Source organism: Prionailurus bengalensis, chromosome B1 (assembly GCF_016509475.1).
Source record: "Prionailurus bengalensis isolate Pbe53 chromosome B1, Fcat_Pben_1.1_paternal_pri, whole genome shotgun sequence".
Lineage (NCBI taxonomy): Eukaryota > Metazoa > Chordata > Mammalia > Carnivora > Felidae > Prionailurus > Prionailurus bengalensis.
This window is the reverse complement of record NC_057344.1, coordinates 53,788,381-53,813,073: the sequence shown is the minus strand read 5'-3', so window position 1 is coordinate 53,813,073 and position 24,693 is coordinate 53,788,381. Positions and strand designations below refer to the sequence as shown.

Below are 24,693 nucleotides of genomic sequence, written 5' to 3'. Positions count from 1 at the left end.
TTCCAAAGGTAATCTTAGCTGCAAATAATATGAGGCCAGTTACTTAAAAAGCACTATATAGTGAAAATAGAGCAAAGTTACATGTTTTTAGGGATCTTGATAGACTGCTAGACAGTTTTAGGTAGACAACAATACGATTTAAGGGATACTTTCAATGCAATTTCGAATTGCATTCTCGACTTCATCAATAACAAGTGGTTGAAACCTAGTGCACAGGCTTAAATGAATTCTTCAACTGTTAAATACAAGTGGACTCACCTGAGTAACAGTGCTGCTTCCCAGAAGTAAAATCCTGAAACGAATGTCCGAAAGTGTCTCACGTGGGCCATGATACGGAGAGATTTTCACGATCCTGAAATTAATCTTATCCAAGGCATGGGGGATGAGAAAGCCAGGAACGAAAAATGTGCAATCTAACTCTGCGTGGTGTTGCAGGAGACGAACGCCTGAAAAGCTTCAGCACCTTAGACAGCTCCCCGCAGTCGGCAAAGACCCTGTCTTTCAAACACTTGAAATTCCCTTTAGACCCCTTCTCTGGGCATTGAGCAGAAGGAAGATTCACAGGGTTACAAATGTGCAGGTGGTTTACACGGTGAACGCGGAATAAGGGGTGAGATGAAATGTCTGAAGTGCCTAGGTTCTGGGCAACAGTTCACTGAAGCTCTAGCAGCAAAGAAAGCTTGTCTTTCCCAGACTCAGACACCGGAGAAAGAATAACAGCAACAGCCGGAACAAGGATGCTTCTTCACCTGCTCCTAGCGCCGCCCGCCGAATCCCACTCTCCACCTTTGAGTAAAACCCGACACCGCTAGCGCGGCAAAGGGAAGCGGGGGCGGAGCCAAACGACACTGTTCTGTTCTCCAATCACGACCGCACAGCGGGACTGAGTGGCAGGCTACTCATCACCGTAGGCCGTGCTTAGCACTTTACCCTTTTAAAAAAAGCAGTGAATAACTGGTGCAGAGCCTTAACTCTGACTGGAGGGAGTTGAGGGAAGAAAGCCTCAGGACTAAGCATTGGGAAAGTCAGCGGCTTTTGTGAATTAGGTAGCAAAACAGCGCTGGAGAGACCCTTTTCTGTTTTCTTCCGGGAAAAGGCACAATTTGGGAAGAAAGGTCTTTTCAGATGTGACCCCATCTCTTTGACCTCATATCAAAATTCAGGAGTCAACAGTAAACCCAAACGCTTAGAAAAGGCTAGAGAAGAGCAGAGAATATGGTTCATGAGCATCAGCAGAACCGGAGAACCAGCTGCTTCTAAAATTCTCATAACACTAACCAGCTTCCTTCTGGCCAGGAAACATTGTTGAGTGGACTAAGTTGAGTTTTCTTCAGTTGTAATAAGGGTTCTAAAAAGATGAAGGTGGGAAATCTAAAGAGATGACTACTTAGAGGCACAATGCCACCCAACATTTTTTTTTCCGTACACACTTTCCATATCTTAATAATAAATTCAAGTGAAGGGGACAACTAGGTCATATGGTACATCTTTTCTTCCATCGTCCATGTACATCTCCCTCTCCTCTCTCTCCTTCCCTCTCGCCCAGCCCACCCCCCTCCCTTATATGGGGATTTGGATTGGAAGACTAGAAAGGAAAAGTGTGTGTGTATGAGTGCGTATGTTATGTGCATATTTATTCATGTATCTCAAAATAGAATTTAAAAAAGACTAATACCTATGCTATTAGATCTTTATAGTGGCTTTTATTTACTATCAACCAGGACTAAAGCTTTCATTACTTGAATCTTAGCTTTTCCCTTAAACTCCCTTAGATATTTATTCTGAAAGCCCCCTTTTTAATCACTTAACTTTCTCAATGACTAAACTACATGCCAAGAATGTCTTCTTACTCTTTCACACAAACATTTTCTTGTTAATTAAATTCCAGCAGCAATTGACATATTGACTATCCTGTAATTCTTTGTTTAACTGGAAAGGTATAAGTCATTACCTTCTCACCCTCTCAAATGAGGACACAGTGAAAAAAAAATCTTTTTTTATTCTTTAGTAGACAAGCTTTTTTACATTTAGTGAGAATAAAGAATTTTTTTAATTTATTTTTATATGTTATTACTGTATCTGTCTCTTTCTGCATCTTTGTTTTCTGATTTAAATTACAAACTTCCAGAAGTCTCATAATAAATATCACTGGTTCTACCCATGAATATTTGTACCCGAGAAGGCTCATACAATTTTAATTAACTCAATTTTTCAATGAACCTTTTGAAAGCTCACTAAGAACAAATTCTTTTTAGTTGGTCATTCTTTGAATAGCAATAATTCTTTTAAATACCACACATAATAAAAGAAACAAAACTTATTATATTTCAAGGAGACCTGAATTCCTTACCTTGTTTCCAATTGGGTATCTTTGGAAAACTAATCTACTTTTAAAAATATCTTTATTTAATATATCTTTAAAAATATATTCATTGAGGGAATTGAATTAAATTACCTCTGAGATTCATTCTATGGCCCCAAGGAAGCAACCAATGGAAGTTTATTTAAGTGAGCAAATTAATGCACAACATTTAAAATTCTGTGTTTGCATTAATCTGGATAGTTAGGTTACATGACAGCTTAAAATATGATAATTTTAGCTATTTCATCTCATTATTAATATTAAAGCATGTAAATATTATACTTTATCAAATTAATATATACCTAGTCAATCAGTTTTTGAGTATAAATGTCATGTAAGAGGACAGTAATATGGAACCTCCAGATTAATTTTTTTTTTCATAAAACCATTATTATTCCTTCAAATTATTTATGAAAAGCTATGATCCTCCTCTTTTATTTGTTTGACTTGTCACTGCAGTAAGGATAATGACCATTATTTAGAATAGAACTTAGCATATAGTAGATACTCAATAATTTTTGAATGCATTAATAATCATATTAGACACAATATATATTTTTTGAATTAGATTTGTGAATTTGTTACACTACATTGGGTACTAGATTAATTTTGACTAAGTAAATCAGAAATTAATCAAAGAGTGGGTTGTAGTGCTTTGTTTCTTTGAGTTAACATGTAATGATTAATTTTCCATGGCTTCTTGTCTATGGATTTTTATATTGTTTGCTTTTAATTTCTATAAGGTCAAAATGAATTTCATGCATCTACATATTTGTGACAGGACAGCTATTCTCATAAATTTTATTCTTTTGAGAATAATAGTCCTGATTGGACGGGTAAGGAAATGAATGTGTTTTTGGAAAAAAGACCATTCTGTGGCTGATGAATAACTGACTAGTCCATTTATATAAAATTAAGCTGGATTCTGATTTGCTCATATCTCTGCTCTTCTCCTTATTGCCTTTATTATTTCTCTCTTGAACTAACAGATGATATTTTATGTTATCTAAGACATGGGATTTCAGAGCTGAATGTGATATTAATCTTCATCAGATTTAATACTTTCCTTCTACAAAGCCTGCAGTGGTTAAGTGATGGTTACACACCCACAAATTTAGCAAGTTGAAAATATTAAACTTGAACTTGGTGCCTTTGGCACCAATTGTCTACTCCCAGTGAACTATCTTTAATAGTGTATTTCTACTATTGTCTCAAACTGTATGCATATTGACTAACCTAGAGAAAAGTAAATCAAATTCAATCTAATGTAAAGCTTTTATCAGATGCTCAGTTATTACTGCCTATGATCTAAAACATGTGATAATATAGATAGATAGATAGATAGATAAAATGATTTGCAATTTAGTAAAAGAGTTATTTACTTTTTTTGAAGTCAATGTAGTATGGGGTTAGAAATAGTTTACTGAGAGTTGATCAGATTCAGTCATATGGGGTCATTCTAATCATCTCATCAAAAGGTTATGTATAAGTAAAATGCCAGTTTAAAAAGTTACAAAAAGTAATGTCATTTTTTGGAATAATTAGAATATTCACATATTTCAATTAACACTCTCTGGGAAAGTTGAAAGAAAGTTTTAATTTAGGAATCAATCAGAAAGTCACTTGTTCAAGGGTGCCTGAGTGGCTCAGTAGGTAGAGTGTCTGACTTTGGCTCAGATCATGATCTCACAGGTCATGAGTTTGAGCCCTGCGTCAGGCTCTGTGCTGACAGCTCAGAGCCTGGAGCCTGCTTCAGATTCTGTCTCCTTCTCTCCCTGCCCCTCCCCCACTCATGTTCTGTCTCTGTCTCTCTCAAAAATAAATAAACATTAAGAAAAAAATTTTTGAAAAGAAAGTCACTTGTTCAGAACAAATCAAATAGAGGAGAATTAATCTTATTGCATAGGTAGATATTATCATCAAGTAAGTGAGCCTAGTGAATTTATCTTTTGTACGGGGATCTATCATAATAATCATGACATGTTAGCAGATCAAGTACCTCTTTTGGAATAGTGGTAGAATATCTAATAATTTATCTCCATTTCCTTGTTCAAGATACAAAGTTTCTCACATGAATCTCAGCAACAGCCTCCTAATTGTTCCTCCTGTTTGCTCTCTGATTCCCCTGTAATTCTCCCTTGTGAATATTAAGGAGTTTTTATTTGTTTCTTTTGTTTGTTTTAGTAAATCAGATGATGCCACTTGTATTCCTAAAACCCGTTAATGCCTTTCCATTGTAATAGACTAAAATCCACGGGAATTTAGAATAACAATCATAAGACTAAAAGCTGGGCTTGAAAAAATCCACAGTTCTCTTTACAGATGACAAGGCTCTGAATGATTTTCAATGGGCAAATTCCTCAACTTCAGTTTTTACTAGTCTCCCTTTCCACCACTATGCACCAGTAACATAAGCTGCTCCTTATCTCATGATATCTCTACTTCAAACACTCTTCCATTTCGGCTTCTTGTGTCTAGTCTTTTTCTAGCCTTTAATTCAGAGTAAAAAGAAAAAAATTCTTTTTTCTTTCCTTCTTTTTTTCTTTCCTTCTTTTCTTTCCTTCTTTTCTTTCTTTTTTCTTTCCTTCTTTTCTTTCTTTTCCTTCTTTTCCTTTCTTTTCTTTCTTTCCATTTCTTTTCTTTTCTTTTCTTTTCTTTCTTTCTTTCTTTCCTTTCAAAAATATCCTTTTTACCTTTAAATCAGGATTCATATCCTTCATAGATTCAATTATAATTTGATGTTTGCCTTTGTTTGAATACTCTTGAAAGGCAGGGGCAATACGCATCCTTATGTTGGCACAGTGTCTGGCACATTAGGAAGTATCTGCTGAGTGAATGAATGAATGAATCCACATCCTCTGCTCTTTGGTTCTCCCTTTTCTAGAGTCCATTCTTACTAATCTCTTTTAGCCCATTTTTTCTTCACAATTATTTAAGATATTTATATTATGGTTTTCTTTCCAGGTCAAATATATTCCTTTGCCATCTGAAAGTAACCTTCAAGTTTATATGTGTGCTCTCAGTTCACTCTGAGAGTGCCTTATAAGTAAGATGAATATTATCCACTATATTGTAATTTTTACTCTTTTAATACTCAGGCTTGTCATCTTTTTCTCCAGATAGTAGTGGTAATTTGCCATGTTTCCTTAGGTGACCTTAAATAGTAGGATATTAGAAGCAGTTAATTTATTGAATATTTCATTTTTTTCTCTGAATTTTTGGTATCAAGTAGGCACAGCTTGTAACAGTACCTCCAAATTATTTCTTCAAACCACGCATTTATCAACAAATATAGAATTTATAATATGCATCATCTTAGGTGCTTCCTGAATACACATGTGAATGAAAAACAAATCTTGTCCCAGAGGAGCTGCAATCTATATAATATGTAAGATATACATGAATATTCGTTGTATCTCATAGAATGTAAGTACTGAAGGATGCAAAGACAAATGCTATGGGAATTCAAATGAATTACTTTAAAATGGAAAGTATGAGGGGCGCCTGGGTGGCTCAGTCGGTTAAGCGTCCAACTTCGGCTCAGGTCATGATCTCGCGGTCCGTGGGTTCGAGCCCCGCGTCGGGCTCTGTGCTGACAGCTCAGAGCCTGGAGCCTGTTTCGGATTCTGTGTCTCCCTCTTTCTCTGACCCTCCCCTGTTCATGCTCTCTCTCTGTCTCAAAAATAAATAAATGTTAAAAAAAAATTTTTAAATGGAAAGTATGAGACAATTGGAAAATCTTCATAAGGTAAGGGATATTTAGCAAAGCTTTGAAACCAATTCACAGTTAATTTTTAGAATTTATAATGAAAAAAACTTTGTAAGAGGAAGGTAAAATATCTTCAAAAGCATTAAAGAGAAAACAGTGGGGTGAATAATTTTGAATGATAACATTTGTGTAGTTAACTACTGTATTGAATACTTTGCATATTATCTTAATTTCTGCTCTCAAGACTCTAAGGTATACATAATCTTATCTATGTTTTAATGATGAAGCAACTGAGGTTCAAAAATTTTAAATGGCTTTTCCAATATCTCAATTTATATTATTGGTATAAAAACAAGGGGGTGGGGGTGACTGAAGGAAAGTAGTGAAAAAGAAGTTTGAAGCATATCACAGATGGCCATAAATATTGGTCAAATAATGCACAAAGTTAAAAATTGTTGCTGAGTTTTCTGGATGGTTAATAATATGTTAACATGGTTGTAATGGCAGAGATACCTTCCTCCACTTATTAATTCAATAAAACCCCGTTTCATACTTACACTCCTGAGGCAATTTTCTCATGGGGTAGATTTTCCATCTCTTACGTGTTGAAATATAAAAAAAAAAAAAAGCTTTCAAACAAATAAAATGCAAAACATCACAAATTTAACTTGTATCTTTTTCATTTTTGATCTGAGGGGACTTATGAGTATGATTCTTTTAGTGTCATATATATTTCATCACACACTAAATTGCTTATGGCACTCAACTACAGATTGGAGTACATTTTATTTCTCAAAATGGGTAATAATACCACTTCATAAGAAATTCAATAAAAGATTTTCTCCAAAACTCTGACTTAATTTGAAAATGATGAATACTGACATATGTTGTTAAATTTCTAGGCTAGAAAAAAAAAAAAAAAACACCTTGAAAAGTTCAGCAATCCCTTTACATACTTATATTGATTTATTTCTAAAATAATATTTTTTACTTCATTAACAAAAAGGTCAGCTGCAGGACGTGAACTACTACTGAAATTTGATTCCTAGGCAATAGCTAACCACTTGTGTTTGAAGTCTAAATATTGCAATTCTATTACTTTGTAGGATAAACTAATGATGCATATATTAATCTCCACAGTTTAGCCACAAACACAGTAAGAAGAAACATTGAGAACTTATCTATTTGACATATTAACTAAATAACAAAGTGACTATATAATAACCAAAATATGTAATAATGTGCAATAATTAATAATTTGCCTATATAGAAGCAAGTAAAATCCACAAATTCATACAGCTAATAAATACTTTATGATTTTGACTATTAATTTCTAATTTATAAAAATGAAAAAAAAATTATATGAGTTTTATGGGGAAATTATTGCTCCCAATATTCTTTCCACTGTCTTTAAGATTTCCTTAACAGTTTATATCTGGTATTTGAAAGAGTAAATATCCTTTAAAAAAACAATCATCTCATACATACCTAAAGACTAGGAAAATATTTGCTTAAAAAACCTAAATGTTTAGCTGAGATTGCACAGAAATCTGCCCAAACCAATGAAAGAGCAGGAAACTGAAAAAGCAAGTGAAGCCTAAAGCTGTAAGGATTCCAGCAGTAACCAGCTGATCCTCTTGGTTAGAGCTTCAGTTTTTACCTGATAGTGACTTGGAGGCAAGGACTATAGCTCAAACAAAGGCCTAAAGAGTTATGTCTTTTTTTTTTTAATGTATATTTATTTATTTTTGAGAGAGAGAGAGCACAGGCAGAGAAGGGGCAGTGAGAGAGAGGCAGGCACAGAATCTGAAGAGGTTCCAAGCTCAGAGCGGTCAGTGCAGAGCCTAATGCGGGGCTCGAACCCACAAACCATGAGATCATGACCTAAGCTGAAGTTCCACACTTATCCTACTGAGCCACTCAGACGCCCTTATGTCTTTTAAACCAGAAATCCCAAGAATTAATAACCATAGGAAGCAACTATCCACCACAGGAAAAACTATAACTATAGGAAAAACTGTCCATATTCCAAAGGATTCTGAGAAGGAAAATTGATACCTCCTAAGGCCACATGAATGCCAAGTTTCAAATATGTATTTAAGTTGTGCTGTGATTGTCGTGTCCTAGAAATCTTGCAGAAACAACTATAGATACTCTCTGGAGGAATATATCTTAAGACCAAGTTTGAAAGAATTCCCGTAGATAAAGTTTCAAGGAACATACACCCAATACCCACCCCCCCCCCAAAAAAATCACACAAATAGATAGGCCACCATGAATTATAGTCAGCAAAGCAGTTAAAAAAATTAGAAGAGCAGAGGCTAAATGTTGGAATAATGACTAGAGAATATAAAATCAGTGCATTTACTATGTGAAAAGAATAAAAATATGACTGGAACTATAAATTGGCCAGATAGGTCTGAAAAATAACCAAGGAAGTATCTAGAATTAAAAATTATGAAAGATAAAAAAAAACTTTGGATAGTTGAAGCAGCAGATTAAATATCCCAAAAGGGAATTAGTGGATTGGAAGGTAGATCTGAAAAAATATACAATATGGGCCAATAGAGTCAAAAATATTCAAGGTAGTTTTAAAGACATGGAGAAGAGATTCATAATTTTCAGCAGACATCAGATTTGTGTTTCTCCCCCTCCTCCCAAAAAGGTATAAGTTAAATGGGGATAAGTAAAATATGACGAAATAAATAACTGAAATTTTTATCAAAATGATTAAAGGCATTGTTCTAACCTTATAGAAGTGCAAAATGTCCCAGTGGGGCAAGTAGACAGAAAACTACAACTAGACTCATCTCAGTTAGTACTGTTAAAGAAGAAAAACAAAACAAAACAAAAAACAACTTTCAATGACAATTGTGAAAGCATGGTAAGAAAGGCTTTGTTGAAGGGGTATGGGTATTTGACCACAGAGATGAAATGTTGCAGTGGGGGAGAGAAATCAAACTCAACTCCAAATATCGCTTGGGCAAGTAGAAATTAATAGCCAAAGAGCAGGGTGCAGGTCATTTGATAAAATTTACTAGAGGAAACAGGGGCGGGGGAGGGGTGATGGTCCTGGCTAAAGTGACCTAACAGGATTCTTGCTGCAGGCAGTCCAGCTGACCTGGGGTACGGTGGGGAATAAGGAACATGATTAGATACCAATGGCTATCAGAAATTGAGGATGTGGGGGTTCTTATTAAAATAATTTAGCAGAATTCTTGCTAAAATTAGACAATGCAAAGATGAACTCAAAAGTCCAAAAGTCAGAAAAGCCTAGGGGAGGCTGAGTAGAGTTTGGTCAATGAGAAAATCAGTGTCAATACAACTACATAATACTGAAGTCAAAGAAAAGTTCTCAAAATCCACTACAGAGAAAAGGTTATTTTTAAAAATGAAAATAAGGAGTAACAGCTATATACAGTTTGTAGGAACCAGAAGTAAACTAAAGGATATCAGGAAGGATAAAAGTAAGAGGAGAAGAAAGTACATCAGGGCACTGTTAACCAATAAATAAATGGATAGATAGATGATAGATAGATAGATAGATAGATGATAGATAAAAGCTGGTGTAGCCACACTAATATTAAACAAAATTGAAGAAAATTGCATATTTACACACAAAAAGGGTCTTTATATAATGAAAAATTTTCACCAGAAAGACATGAAACTTCTAAATATGTATGCACTTAAAAATATAACTTTAAAACATGTAATGCAAAAAAAAATGGCATTTTTAAAAAACTTTTTAAAATGTTTATTTTATTTCTGAGAGAGAGAGAGAGAGAGAGAGAGAGCATGAGCAGGGGAGGGACAGAGAGAGAGGGAGACAGAGGATCTGAAGCAGGCTCTGCACTAACAGCAGAGAGCCCAATGTGGGGCTTGAACTCAAACTGTGAGATCATGACCTGAGCAGAAGTCAGATGCTTAAACAACTGAGCCACCCAGGCATCCAAAAAAGGCATTTTAACATACTATTCAATGGCTGTTAGATCAAGCTTACAAAAAATCAGGATATAAATTATGAAACTATATATATATATATATATATATAGTGTTTATTATATATATTATAAATACATCATTTAGTATATACATATATATAGTGTGTGTGTGTATAGTAAACAAATTTCATGTAATGAATATACAATGTTACCTCCTCCAAATTAAGCATTTTTTTAGGCATGTGTTGAACATCTGTAAAAAGTGAACATAATAATGTATTCTATAAGTTTCAACTAATTTAAAGAAGTGCCATCATTTCAGAGAATGCATTTATGACTGATATTTAATCAAGTTAAAATGAATAACTATGCATTAAGAAACTTGTGGGTACAAACAAATATATAAATATATATCAAATCACAAAATAAGCTTAATGATAATAAAATGCATATTAAAAGCAGCTAAACTGGTGATTAATTAGAAATGTGTGGTGTTAAGTGTTCATAAATCAAGGCTGAAAATTAACAATATATGATACATCTTTTGGATGTTGGAATGAACAACTGGATGTTCATAAGTGTAGAAAGAAAGAATAAATGCAGGAGGAAAAATAAAGTGGAAAACAAAGATAAACTAGATGATCATGAAAGCCAAATATTTGACAAATTTAATAATAATATAATATATTATTATAATATAGTTGTCAAAGTATTTGTAGACAGATATTTCCTTAAAAATAACATAAAAATATAGTAGACAAAGTATGGATATGTAGAATATTTCTTCAACAAAATCAAGAAGAATAAAGACTGACAATACAAAACAAACATGGAAAGATTTCATGAACAGGAATTAAAAAAAAGAAGAAATAGGTCATTTATGTAATTTAAGATGTTCAACTTTATTTGTAGGTAAGGAATTCAAATTAAATTATGGGGCAAAATTTTAGAGCCAACAGATTGACAAAATTAAATTTAATCAATAATACCAATTGTTCCAAGAACGTGGGATCAATATAGAACTTATATAGTGATAATGAGAATACACATGATATAAACCAATTAATCTAATGGTTGTGAGCCCATTGTTGTGTATTTGATTGCAATCGAAAATTGCCTACTCTCCCCTCTTAAATTAGGAAACTTTATAAAAATATTTTCGAGCGGCATATTTTAGAATGTTTCTAAAAGTCCATTTAGTTAAATAGTTATTAACTATCCTCTTTAACAAAAAATTCTCACTTAACATGGCTCATTAATTCTTTTACTTTTGAATCTTCAGACTAAAGCTTTTTTTCCTCTGCAACTCCCCCCTCCCACCTTTCTCTAAACTTAATTGAAATGCAGACTCAGAGTTGTTTTACTAGAGAGTTCCCACTTGACACTTAAATATAGTGATTAAACTCAAACAATGACCTCCTTTAAACCTGTAAGGTTTTTTTTCTTTTTTCTTTGTTTTAATGTTTTGGAAAGGCAATATTTTATGTTTTACCTTTCACTCTGGTGAAAATGCAAATAAATAACCAAAAGGGTGGTTTATAGATAAAATTTAAAACTTTTGTAGTAGCAAACACCTTTGAGTGTTTTATAAAATTCTCATTTATGTTCAGCTGGTAATGTGTAAAACATACATGTGAAATTCTAGGATTGCCTATGATAATGTGTTTGTGCTTCTCATGATCCCTTCAGGTCCTCTGAACTAGAGTCCTTTTATTATTCTATCCACCTCCAGAATTTTGTGTTGCAGTTTGCCCACATTTAGTATGTGGGGTCAGGACCAATCCAGGCCTTCACTGATATATTAGGCAAAGTATCATTTTATATACACATAAAGTATCATAGACAGTTGACCTAAATATGGCTGTTGTGAGTTGAATCATAACCCCTGAAAAGAGGTGTGTTTGGATTCTTAACCTTTAGTACCTCAGAATGTGACCTTATTTGGAGATAGAATCTTTATAGACATGATCAAGTTAAAATAAATCATTAGGAGGGATCCTAATGCAGTATGACTAGTATCATTTTAAAAAGGGGAAATTTGGGGGTGCCTGGGTGGCTCAGTCAGTTAAGCATTGGACTTTGATTCAGGTCATGATCTCAAGGTTGGTGAGTTCAAGCCCCGCATTGCAGTCTGTGCTGACAGTTCAGAGCCTGGAGCCTGCCTCAGATTCTGTCTCCCTCTCTCTCTGCCCCTCCTCTGCTCGTATTCTCTCTCTCTCTCTCTCTCTCTCTCTCAAAAATAAATATTTAAAAAAGTTATAAAAAGGGGAAATTTGGACACAGAGATAGATATCCTAGAAAGAAGAGGAGAGAGGCATGGAGAGATGATGGACATCTATAAGCTAAGGACAGGGGTCTGGAACAGATCCTTTTCTTACAGCTCTCAAAAGGAACCAATTGGTAACACCTTGATTTTGGACTCCTAGCCTCCATATCTGCAAGACAATAAATTTCTGTTAAGGTCCTTCCTCGCCCCCATCTGTGGTACTTTTTAAGTGGCAGCCCTACCAAAGGAATACACGGGGCTCTCTATACCTTTTCTCCAGACTCCTGGCTGTCTTTTCCAAGTCAATTAGCTCTTGAAATCAATCTACAGATGGGAACAGGAGAAGCTTTAGGCTTGAAGGAGATCTTGATAGAGAAAACTGATGAGGACTCTTCCTTGGGCTAGAACAGAATCACCATATCTCTGCAATCCCTGGCACACGGAGATCCCTAGAGGAAAATTTGACATTGATGAAAGTTTGTCCAATGCATGTGATATTAGAAACTAGGGAAAAGCTGGACTATGTCCTCTGCTCTTAAAGTTGAGAATATGCCTGGAGACCTGGGAATGGGAAAGGCTTCATCCTGCTACTCAGCAGGGGACCTGCAGTCCTTCTACCCCTGAACCACTAGCTCAGGGCTGTAAAAACCAGCCAAACTGCCCCCACTTGTTTACTCCTACCACCAGATCTAAAGGCTAATAGAGAGAATAACAAATCATCTAAGGGATTCTAGCAGCCAGAGAGAAGATCCAGTCAGCACAAACACGTTTCATGCCAGCAAAACAGAGTTGCTCCAAGAGACGGAAAGTTACTTTGAACGAATAACAAAAAGCCTCAAGAAAACTCAAGTGAATCCCAATCACAAATACTTTCTGGAACAAAAATATTAAGATTTCCCAACTAAATACTTCAGCAGGTAAACTGAAGGATAGTATGCTTAAACTGTGAACCCGTTTATGGTTATAGAAGATCGAGTAGAAGAAATGTCTCCAAGCACAAAGTGAAAATATTAAGTGGCACAAGTTATGTGGGAAAAACAAAAACCAAAAAACAAAAAACATGCCATTATAGAGTAGATACAATAAAAATAACAAAAAAATTGGACTTCCATAAGAAAAAAAATGAATGACAGAGCTTAAGAGATGGTAAGTAACAAATATATAAAGAAATCTCTTAATGAATTGAATAAAGAACTAAATTATCAGATTGATGAGACTCACTGAACTTCAGACAGGTTTAAAAAGAAAAAGAATAATAGTTAGGCATACTTTGTTACTTATTAATGTGTAATTAATACATTTAAAATAAAAAAAATACTATGAGCTTTCAGACATATTCTAATACAAAAATCTAAATGAACAATTAGAAAAAAAAAAAAGAATCCAGCAATTTATCTAAGGGAAAAAAAATTACTCTGCAACTAAGTGAAGTTCATAGGAAGAAGGCAAGAGCCTTTTGATATAAGAAAATATGCCAACATAATCAAGTATCAGGTGCCTGGGTGGCTCCGTCATTAAGTATCTGACTTCGGCTCAGGTCACCATCTCATGCTTCATGAGTTCAAGCCTCCCTTTGGGTGAGCACAAGCCCCGTATCAGGTGAATATGAGCCCTGCTTTGGGCAAACATGAGCCCCGCTTACGGTAAAACATGAGCCCTGCTTTGGGCTTATGATCCTTGCTCACTTGTCCTTTACTCACTTGCACCCTCTCGCTCTCAAAAAAAAAAAAAAAAAAAAAAAAAATATATATATATATATACATATAAACAATAATAAGAGTAATAATCAAGTATCAACAAATTTAAGAAACAAAACATTATTACTAATGGAGTTTGGCAAGATTTGATAAAATTTCTAAATTTCAAAAAATAAAAAAGTGTGCATGTAGAACATTTGGATGCAGTAAATATTGTCAAACATGCTGCAGGAAATATGCTATAAGTTAAAGCTTTACAGCAGTTTAATAATATTTGGAAATTAAAACATGATTATTCTACAATGCTTTGCAGGTTTTTGTGGACACGTTAAAGCATCTGAAATAATGAAATGACTCAAACAAAACTCAAAAGTAGACGTAAACCACTTAGAAAGCTCATAGAAATGAGAATATTTAGTATGGTCTATTTATACAATGTTGGGGGACAAGAATTCCTGTCCCCTTCAAGGTCCTTCTAGCTGAACTAAGACTCAAATTGACATGAGACAGATTAACAGGAGAAAATAAAATTTAAGAGTATATGGGAATCCACACAGACATGGAAATTCCAAAGACAGGTAAAATGAGGTATATATGTCATTTTGAGCTAAGGAGAAAGAGGTAGGGGTCTGGGTATTCAAAGGAAAATAATGCACTTAGAAACCATGAGACAGAGAGGACTTGGGTCAAACTGGCCTTGCTAGGTTCCTCCCTGCCTGCCATACACCATTCATATCACTATAGAGCTATCTATGGTACAAGCTCTCTTCCTGGAGCAAGGCCTTTATATAAATCCTTTTAGGCAGTTGTGGGGAGGTGAAGAGCTTTCCTGAATTTACTAGGTCTCAATTGTTTTAAATTGAAAATAAGCATTTTGCCAAAGCAGTATATTTTGGGGAAATCTGTCTTGAACCCTTCAATAAAATAAATATATTTAGGTTTAAGTGGATAGAGGGAAATGGAGACACACAAATGGAGGAAAATGCACTTACTTAATGCTTCTCTGATATGTCTAATATTATAATCACATTTGTGCATTTATATGAAAAAATAAATGATGTAGGGGCGCCTGGGTGGCGCAGTCGGTTAAGCGTCCGACTTCAGCCAGGTCACGATCTCGCGGTCCGTGAGTTCGAGCCCCGCGTCGGGCTCTGGGCTGATGGCTCAGAGCCTGGAGCCTGTTTCCGATTCTGTGTCTCCCTCTCTCTCTGACCCTCCCCCGTTCATGCTCTGCCTCTCTCTGTCCCAAAAATAAATAAACGTTGAAAAAAAAAATTAAAAAAAAAAATGATGTAGAGAAAAAATTGGCATCCTTTTCCATAATTACTAGGGCTTGGAAATCTTAGCACACACTCTTTGGGAGATGGTCTTGGACAACACTGAATTAAACATTTTTAGACCAGGTTTTCCCATCAGCTATCAGCACAACTATCTCATTTTCTTCAAATTATGTAAAAAGTACTGATGTGAGCCAATCAAAGGAATTTTTACTATATGTACAGTTTTGTCAGAATTTTGTTCTTTCATATTTATTGGTGTTTAAAATTTAAGACTTATTATATCACATAGACAATATTTATGAGATCAGTTCTATGGCTAAAAATACAATAAATTTTATTTGTTTTGTTTGCTTAAATAAGCATATTTCTATGTTGGGGTGCCTGGGTGGCTCAGTCAGTCAAGCATCTGACTCTTGATTTTGGCTCAGGTCATGGTCCCAGAGTTATGGGATTGAGCCCCACATTGGGCTCCACAGTGAAAGTGGAGCCTGCTTAAGATTCTCTCTCTCTCCCTCTGCCCTTCTCCCCTGCTCATGTGCTTTCTCTAAAATTAAAAATAATATAATAACAATAAAGATATTATATAAAGTTGTCTTAATAAAATTATGTATATTACATATTTTATTTTGTAGTGATTTTTTTATGAGTTCATAAATTTGCTTGCAGCTAAAGGATTTAATCATATTTTCATTACAAAATATTTTCTCCAGATTAGTATAGTTGTTTCCCAGTTAGTAATTCATCCTTTTTTCTGTCTTATAATAGAATTTTCCTATGCACTTAACTTCCTCAAAGGTATTAGCTAGTAAATTAGTTGAAAAGTACTATAATATCAGAAAAATTATGATGTTTTGCATTACAAACCCTCAAATGAATCCCAAACTCTTAAATGTTCTGTTGTGCATATGGTGTATCATCTTTGCGGGATAATGCAATTCATTAAGTTTATGCATAATTTTGTGCTCTTACTTGTCTGAAACTACACTGATTTCTTTTTCTGTAAGCACAGAAGTTGGGTTGTAGCTGAGAGGTACTGATCTTTTTTTTTTTTTCTTTTAAGTTAATCACCATACTGTACAATATATCCACAGGATGTATTTATTTTATAACTGGAAGTTTATACCTTTTGACCACCTTTACACATTTTGCCCATCCCCTGTCCCCACCCTTAGTAACCACCAATCTTTTCTCTGTAACCATGAGTTTTGTTTTGTTTGTTTTCAGTTTCCTAAAGAGATCATACAGTACTTGTCTTTCTCTGGGTGGCTTATTTTACTTAGCATTTTGCTCTCAAGTTCCATTCATGTTGTTAGAAATGGCAGAATTTCCATCTATTTTTATGGCTGAATAATATTCCTATATTTCTATTTCTATTATATATATTTATATTTATAAATATTTCATATATTTTTTTCTCTACATGTTCATTCATCGCTAGACACTTAGGTTGTTGCCATGACTTAGCTATGATAAATAATCCTGTTACGGACTTGGGGAGGGGGGTGTGCAGATATTTCTTTGACATTGTGTTTTCATGTCCTTTGGATAAATACCCGGAAGTGGAATTGCTGAGTCATATGGTAGTTCTTTTTTTTTTTTTTTTTTTTGAGGAACCTCAGTACTGTTTCCCTAGTGGCTGCACCAGTTTACAATTCTACCAACAGCGCACAAGTGTTCCCTCCCCTCCACATCTTGGCCAACAGTTGTTATTTCTTGTCTTTTCGATAATAGCCATTCAACCACCAGGTATGAGGGGATAGCTCATTGTGGTTCTGATTTGCATTTCCCTGATGATTAGTTATGTCGAGCACCTTTTCAGGCACTGGGGGTTGCTTTTTACTTGAAAACTGGAACAGTTGCAGCTTTCATAATTGTCACACATATTTTATTTTGAAAAAGACGCTCCTAACTTTCTAGTTGAGAAATTTTATTTTGACTCTGCAGCTCATCTACCCATTCAATAGATTTATCAATCCTCTATACTGTATGCTTATATCAACTTTAAAATTATCATAAGTATTTCAAATTTCTATTTACATGCTCGTTTCTTCAACTAAACTAGGAACTCCTTTAAAGATATCTTCCGTTGGTCTCTATCACAACCTTAGAACTTACTAAAGTACCTGACATTGATAGGCTAAGTGAATATTTAGAATGAATGAATAAACAGAATGTATATTTTTTTAAATGCTTATTTATTTTGAGAGAGAGAGTCAGGGACGGACAAAGAGAGAATCCCAAGCAGGCTCCGCATCGCCAACACATAGTCCCACAGGGGGCTTGGATCACGAACCAGGAGATCATGACCTGAGCCAAAACCGAGTCACGTGCTTAACCAACTGGACCACCAAGGCATCCCAAAATGTATATTTTGAATAAAAATTGATGTAGCATCTTTTTTGGTGACATGGAATTTTTATCCAGAGAGATTGACTTGCCTTCATTTGATAGTGACAGACTGATGAATGGCTTATTTTCATACAATAATCTATTTTCCATAGTAAATCGATACTATTGAAAGAGATGTTTCTGAATTAGTTGCCCAAACAAATGAGACAGAGCTTTAACACCACATATGCACACAAATGTTTCATAGTAGCAGTTTTAAATCTGTGGTCATAATGGTTAGAATTCAGTTGGTTTGCAAAGCATTTTTATTAGTCATGTTCTGAATGTTTTTGAAATTTTAACTATCTGGAGTATTTAATATGCATTTTCCCTTTCTTCTGCCCTGAAGGAGAAATGTTAGAAGTGTAAATATTTTAAAAGTATGAATTTTTTAACACCTTATAGATTTTTTATTTGTGTCCTAGAAATATGATTTAATGTGAGAAAGATATTTATTTGCTAAGACATCAGAATTTTAAGGAAACTTCAAGAGCAGAAAAACATTTTTAGCATTCGATGTAATTGGCCAGAATTCAGGTACCAGCACCGATGTTTCTTCTCCTTGTTACCTTGGCCAAAGTCCTTGTTCTTACTTAGTTTTAGTTACTCATCTATAAAATAAACATTATAATTTGTTTTACACATTTTATTTTGCCCTTTAATTCCTTCAGAAAAGTCTGACTTTTTTAGAGTTCCTTTTGGAAATTCCCTTGTTATTATCTGAGAAATTTGTAACTCTGTTACTGTTTGATTTTATCCACTTATAAAGCAACATTTTAATGTTTGAAGACATGTATATTTTGTTAACTTGTAAAATAACAGCTTCTTTTGAGATACAATTTCCATTTGTACCATAAAAATTCATCCTTTAAAAATGCCCATTTCAGTGGTTTTTAAGTATGTTCATATAACTATGCAGCCATAATCAGCGTCTGATTTTAGAATATTTTAATTATGAAAAAAAATCCATTAACAGTCATGTCCCATTTCCCCCTGTATCCAGCCCCTGGGAACTGCTAAATTACTTTCTGTCTCTATTGAATGCTCTATTCTGAACATTTCATATAAATAGAATCATACAATATGTGGGCTTGAGTGACTCATTAACATAATGTTTTTCAGATTTGTTGTCATACATTGATCTTGATTACTTAAATTAATTTGATGTCTAGCAACCATAAATGCTGACAGTTATATATATTTTTTAATTCTATAGACTATTTTTTAGAACGACTTTAGGTTCGTAGCAAAATTGAGCAGAAGAAAGAAAGACTTCTCGTATGCCCCCTGGCCCTACACATGCATGGCCTTCCCCATTATCAACATCTTCAGTTTGGTACATTTGTTACAATTGATGAGACTATATTTGGACATTATTATCACCCAAAGCCCATCGTTTACATTAAGATTCACCTTGGGTGTTCTACATTCTATGGTCTAGACAAATGCATAAGTGCATGTATCCACTATTACAGTATCTTACAGAATAGTTTTGCTGCCCTAAAAATATTCTGTGCTCTACCTATTCATCTCTATCCCTCCCTGACTAATCTATGACAACTGCTGATCTTTTTACTGTCTCCATAGTTTTGCCTTTTCTAGAATATCAAATAGTTAGAATCATGCAGTTTGTAGCCTTTTCAGATTGGCCTTTTTCACTTAGTAAAATACATTTAAGTTTCCTTCATGGCTTAGTAGCTCATTTCTTTTTAGCACTCAATAATATTCCATTGTCTAGATGTACTGCACATAGTTTATTTACTCCTTCACCTGCTATTTCAATTTCATTGATTTCTGCTCTAATTTTTATTATTACTTTTGTTTTGCTTACTTGGGATTTAATTTATTCTTCCTTCCTAAAGTGAAAGCTTAGATAACTAATTTTAGATATTGCTTCTTTTCTAATATATTCATCCAACGTTGTCCTTTTCCTTGTAAGTACTACTTTTGCTGCAACCCACAAATTTTGATAAATTGCGTTTTTATTTTATTTAGTTCAAAATATTTAAATTGCTCTTGAGGTTTCTTTTCTGGCCTGTGTGCTATTTAAAAGTATACTGTTTAATCGCCATGGATTTTGGGATTTTCTAGCTATCTTTTTGTTATTGGTTTCTAGTTTAACTCCTTTGGGATATGGGAATAGACATTGCATAATTTCTATCATTTTAAATTTGTTAAGATGTGTTTTATGGTCCAGAATTTGTTCTATCTTGGGGATTGCTTCATGTGAATTTGAGAAGAATGCATATTCTGCTGATGTTGGATGAAGTAATCTATAGATGTACATTATATATCCAGTTGATTTATGATGGTGTTGAGTTCAGTTATGTCCTTACTGATTTTCTTCCTGCTGAATCTACCCATTTGTTTTGTTTTGTTTTGCTTTGTTTTGTTTTGAGAGAGAGAGAGAGAGCACGAGCTAGGAAGCAGGCAGAGGGAGAGAGAGAGAGATACAGAGAAACTCTTCAGCAGGCTCCATACTCAGTATGGAGCCCATGTGGGGCTGGATCCCATGACCCTGGGATCATGACCTGAGCCGAAATCAAGAGCCAGACACTCAACTTACTGAACCATCCAGGTGCCTCAAATCTATCTTGTTCTGATAAAGGTGTGTTGAAGTCTCCAATCCAATACTATTGAATTGAGTGGCAATAATGGAACAATGATAAATAGACCTTCGGTAAAGGTGGTGAGGTATCCTTGCTCAAGCAAGCATTCCATTGTTCTATGATTAGATCTCAGTCTTTTAGTGAGTCTGTGCCTCTGGACTGTGATCTTCACAAGTGCCTCCCCATTTTTTTCACTCCTTAGGCTGTGTAGGATAGCTAGAATGGGCTAGAGTTGGATATTTTTCTTCCCTTGGGTCATTTAGACTCTGATAAAACCACAGCAGTTTAAGCTATGCTTAAATAATTTCTCCTGCGGCAGATACTATTAAGAACAGAATGCTGTGGTGTATTTCAAAATGGTTCTTTTCCCCTCCCCTACTGTAAGCAGAAAGGGATTTTTCTAATATTCACTGTGATAACCTGGTAGAGCTCCAGGAGATAAAACTCAGAAAAGCATGGGGCCCCTTTTGTGATTCTAGGTCCCCTGAAGTTTTTATCTCTCAGACTTACTAACACAGAGCCTTCAGCAGTTCATCATTTACAGTTCAGGATTCCCTTCCTTGTGATGATTTCTGCTCATGGGTTTCTGCTCTAGTAAGCTGTGATTCTTCATATTTGCCTATTGGTTTCTCCAAGTTGGGGGGCATTGGTTTGCTCTGTGACATCCCTTCTGCCTTACAGATCTAAGAAAAGCTATTAATTTTTCAGCTTTTTCAGCTTATTGCTTCTTGTTGAAATGAAGTGGCAACTTCTAAGCTTCTTCCCTGCTGGACCAGAAACGTCAAGCTTCTTATAGTTTCATTTGAAAGGCCTAACATGACCTTAGATTTGGGGTTTTTTCACAGCTTTGGGGGTTTCTTGGCCTCTTAAACTACTGCATATTTTCATCTACAGAGAGGATCTCACTTGAGCCTAAACTGTATTCATTTTAATACAGGCATATTTAAGGCATTTAAGAAATGTGTACTTAAATGTACACGTATAAGTGAATACGAAGAAAAAAGTAAATAAAAGTAGAGTCAAGTCATATAAATTAAATGATAAATTAGCTTCGTTTCAGTTCCCTAATATACTTAGCTCTCTCTTGCCTAAAGAAAATAAATTTGCTCTGGCCTCTAAATGGAATATTAAATGCTCTGCATGGTTAGCTTTTCTTTTCAGGTTAAATAATCCCCAGAAGGTTTCCCCTGACATATTTAAAGCAGCCACATACCTGTTATTTTCTGTCACATCACCCATTTTTCTTTTACTTAATAGGTAACGATTATTTATGGACATACTTACTTATGTTCTATCTTTCCTTTCCTAAGACAAGGTCCAAGAGGTAAATACCCCTTTGACTTCTCTGTGTCTTAAGACACAAATACAAAACAGTTAAAAATACAGGAAGAAAAACTGTCACCGAGATGTCATGTTGCTACCAGGGCTGTCCACAGGCAGAGAAAGCTCCAGGGTACCTGGCAGCCAAGGGAAAACTGAAGCGCCAACCACCAAGCCTTACTTATCTAAACGCAAAGGGTAATTGTCTGAATCCTCCACCTTCTAAATCTATTATATCCAAAAGGATGTTAGCAAACATCTTGCTTTGCCTATCAAAGCTACAAAACCCATCAGCATTAAACTCCAGCCTGAACCTGATAATATCACAAGATCGCAGAAGCCAAAGTTGGAGCCACCAAAACTTCTGGGCAAAAGGCTGACTTCAGGCTGTGTTTCTTCTACCTCAAACTGTTAGCCTTCTAGCACTAGTCAACAACAGCATGAAGCTGGATCATCCACTACTGGAGAACTCTCTAGAAAAACCATGGGATCACTTAATGTACAAGAAAAGAAAACTGCAAAGCAGCAGGTAGCAGATGGAAGAAACGCTAAACGTGCAGACTCTGTGGACAATAACCATGTTGAAAATGAAACCTTGGATAACTTTCTAAAAGAGATTAACAAAAAGAATTTGCCCCAAACCTTGCCATACTCTGAGAGGAAACCAAATTCTAAATTATGGACAATAAATAGCTAAGCCAAAGACTAGCTCATAGTCAAACCAAGAGCAGTTTGGCTCCTAAACAAGCCTTGGGCAAAAGTTCAGGGAATAGTGCTGTTTTGAAAGACAGAGCTAGTAAACAATTTGTTGGAGAAACACAAATTAAGATCCCACCCGTACAGTCACAGCAACTCTCTAGAGGAACAAATCTTGCAAGACCAGGGGAAAAACTCCCAAAGACAGTTTCCTCTCACTATGTTCAGACCCTTAGTAGGACTCGAGCATCAAAGAAACCAGTGGTCGAAGACATAAAGGATATAAAGATTAATAGAGATAAATATGAAAAACCAAATGAAGCTAAGTTATAGTCACACACTATTACTGCGAAGAAAGTAAAACAAACCAAACCCTGGACATGCCCCAGTGTGTTTCTGGGAGGCTATACCAGCAGACATCTAAACATCAAGCAAAATCAGAAATCCACTCAACCTTGTTTTAAACCTCAGACATCACGTGCACTGCAAAAGTCAAAAGCCATAAGCCAAAGTTCTAATTTGACAGTTGGCAGTTCCAATTCAGTCATTCCAAGCACCCCTAACATAACAGCAAATGGAACCAGTGGGAATAAATGCAGCAGTGGCTATCAACAAAAAGCACAGACTTTGGACTCCAAGTTGAAAAAGATTCTTCCCCAGAACCATTTTCTCAATAAGACAGCTCCCAAAACTCAAGCTGGTAACAAAACCATAAATGAAAGAAGAGTCCCAAATGGGACCCAAATTAATCCAAATATTAGGAAGAAGATCACAGCAGAGGATCAAAGGAAACACCTGGATGAATGGCAGAAATCTAAGGGGAATGTCTATAAATGGCCTCCTATGGAAGTTGAAACAAAAAGAAAAATAGAGGAAATGAATATTTCATTCTGGAAGAGTATGGAAAAACATGAAGAAAAGAATGCACCACTTGCACTGTCCAAAAAAAATTTAACTACACTCCAACAGTGTCTGCAGCTCATTGAAGGGGTGTACGTTCTAATGAAATATTTATCATATTGCCTAGTTTTCCTAAGGCTGAAAATTTTCCTAAATTCTGAATCTGCAAAGCAAAGTTGTCGCCAAGTAAAAGCACCTTTGATGTTATTGAGCTGTAAGAAAAGGCCATTCGAAACGGGGCAACACGGATATAAGAGTTGCCAAGAAGTTGTTCTTCATAATTTGTAAGACCCAAACAGAATCACAGGACTTACCTCTAACTCTTTGTTTGCTGAAACAGATAGAACATCAGTAGAAGAGCCAGGCATAAGATGGAACCTGAAAAGTCTTGTCTTTCTCTAAAAGAGAGAGAAGAGTTTACAGCAACACCCCAAATAACCAAGACAGAAGAAGATCCTCATCTTGGTATCAAATTACAGATCACCTGGATCCCTAAAATAAGTGGAATGCCAGAAGTGCAAGGCTTGAAGCTCCTCACTGTTGTAAGGCGTTCAGCAAGGAGTGAGCACGATTAAGCACCCTGTGTCTCGCAATCCGGAAATGCTGCAGGAAGACAATTTAGTAGTAAGCTATTAGAAGTGGAAGAAACAGTGTTTTATATTCTGTAAAAATGAGGCTTCGTAACATTATGGTTGAAAATCCTTGAGTCTTAATGTCTTAATGCCTGTTTTAACAAGGTGTTTCAGAGCCTCCAGGAAACAAGAAATATCTTTGTCCAGGTGACCGGGAAGAAACTGTCTAATGGACAAGCAGATTATAGGCTCTCAGGATTTAGTAATTCACTGGGCTTAGTCAAATTTAACATCCCCATAGCACTGTGTTTGGTTTATTTGTTTAAGATTATAATTTGCCACAGTTTTATAGCATACATAAATGCTAAACTGTTGAATATCAATTTACCCCACAAGTATGGTAAGACTTTTCACTCTATTGATCTACTTTATTCTCAACATAGTTCTTTTTTATAGCAGAAGGTTTGTGCCACAGTATGATAGACCTTCCTTCCAGCATCTGCCTTAACAGAGAAGGTGAGTCCTTCCAGCCTGAAGGAGTTGAGCTTAAAAGCTAGCCTCCCCGGGACACCTGGGGGGCTCAGTCAGTTAAATGTCTGACTTCCGCCTAGGTCATGATCTCACCAGTCCCAAGCCCTGCATCAGGCTCTGTGAGCCTGGAGCCTGTTTCAGATTCTGTGTCTCCCTCTCTCTCTTTGCTCCTTCCCAGCTCTCTCTCTCTCTCTCTCTCTCTCTCTCTCTCTCAAAAATAAATAAACATTAAAAACAATTACATAAATACATACGTTTTTTAAAAAGCTAGACTTCTCAACTAGAGGCCATGTGACAGACCATCTGGTCAAATCCCCTCAATTTACAGAGTTGATGCTTAGCTATGCCTTTGCTCAGAGACTGCAAATGATTGCAAATGACTTTTATGTGCAACTTTGACTTCTGTCACAGTGTCTTTGTAG

General features: G+C 35.4%; 1 protein-coding gene and 1 pseudogene across 2 annotated transcripts in view; one reads left to right on the top strand and one right to left on the bottom strand.

Annotated features, from left to right (window-relative positions):
- GLRA3 (glycine receptor alpha 3) overlaps positions 1-821 on the bottom strand; it is a 202,434-nt gene extending 201,613 nt beyond the window's left edge. For both annotated transcript variants that reach the window (XM_043565360.1, XM_043565367.1), the window contains exon 1: positions 259-821. In XM_043565360.1, the coding sequence (XP_043421295.1) occupies positions 259-329 (71 nt within the window). In that variant the 5' untranslated portion in view covers positions 330-821. The remainder of the gene's footprint in view (positions 1-258) is intronic.
- The window catches only part of LOC122468731, a 37,042-nt pseudogene continuing 13,086 nt past the window's right edge, over positions 738-24,693 (top strand).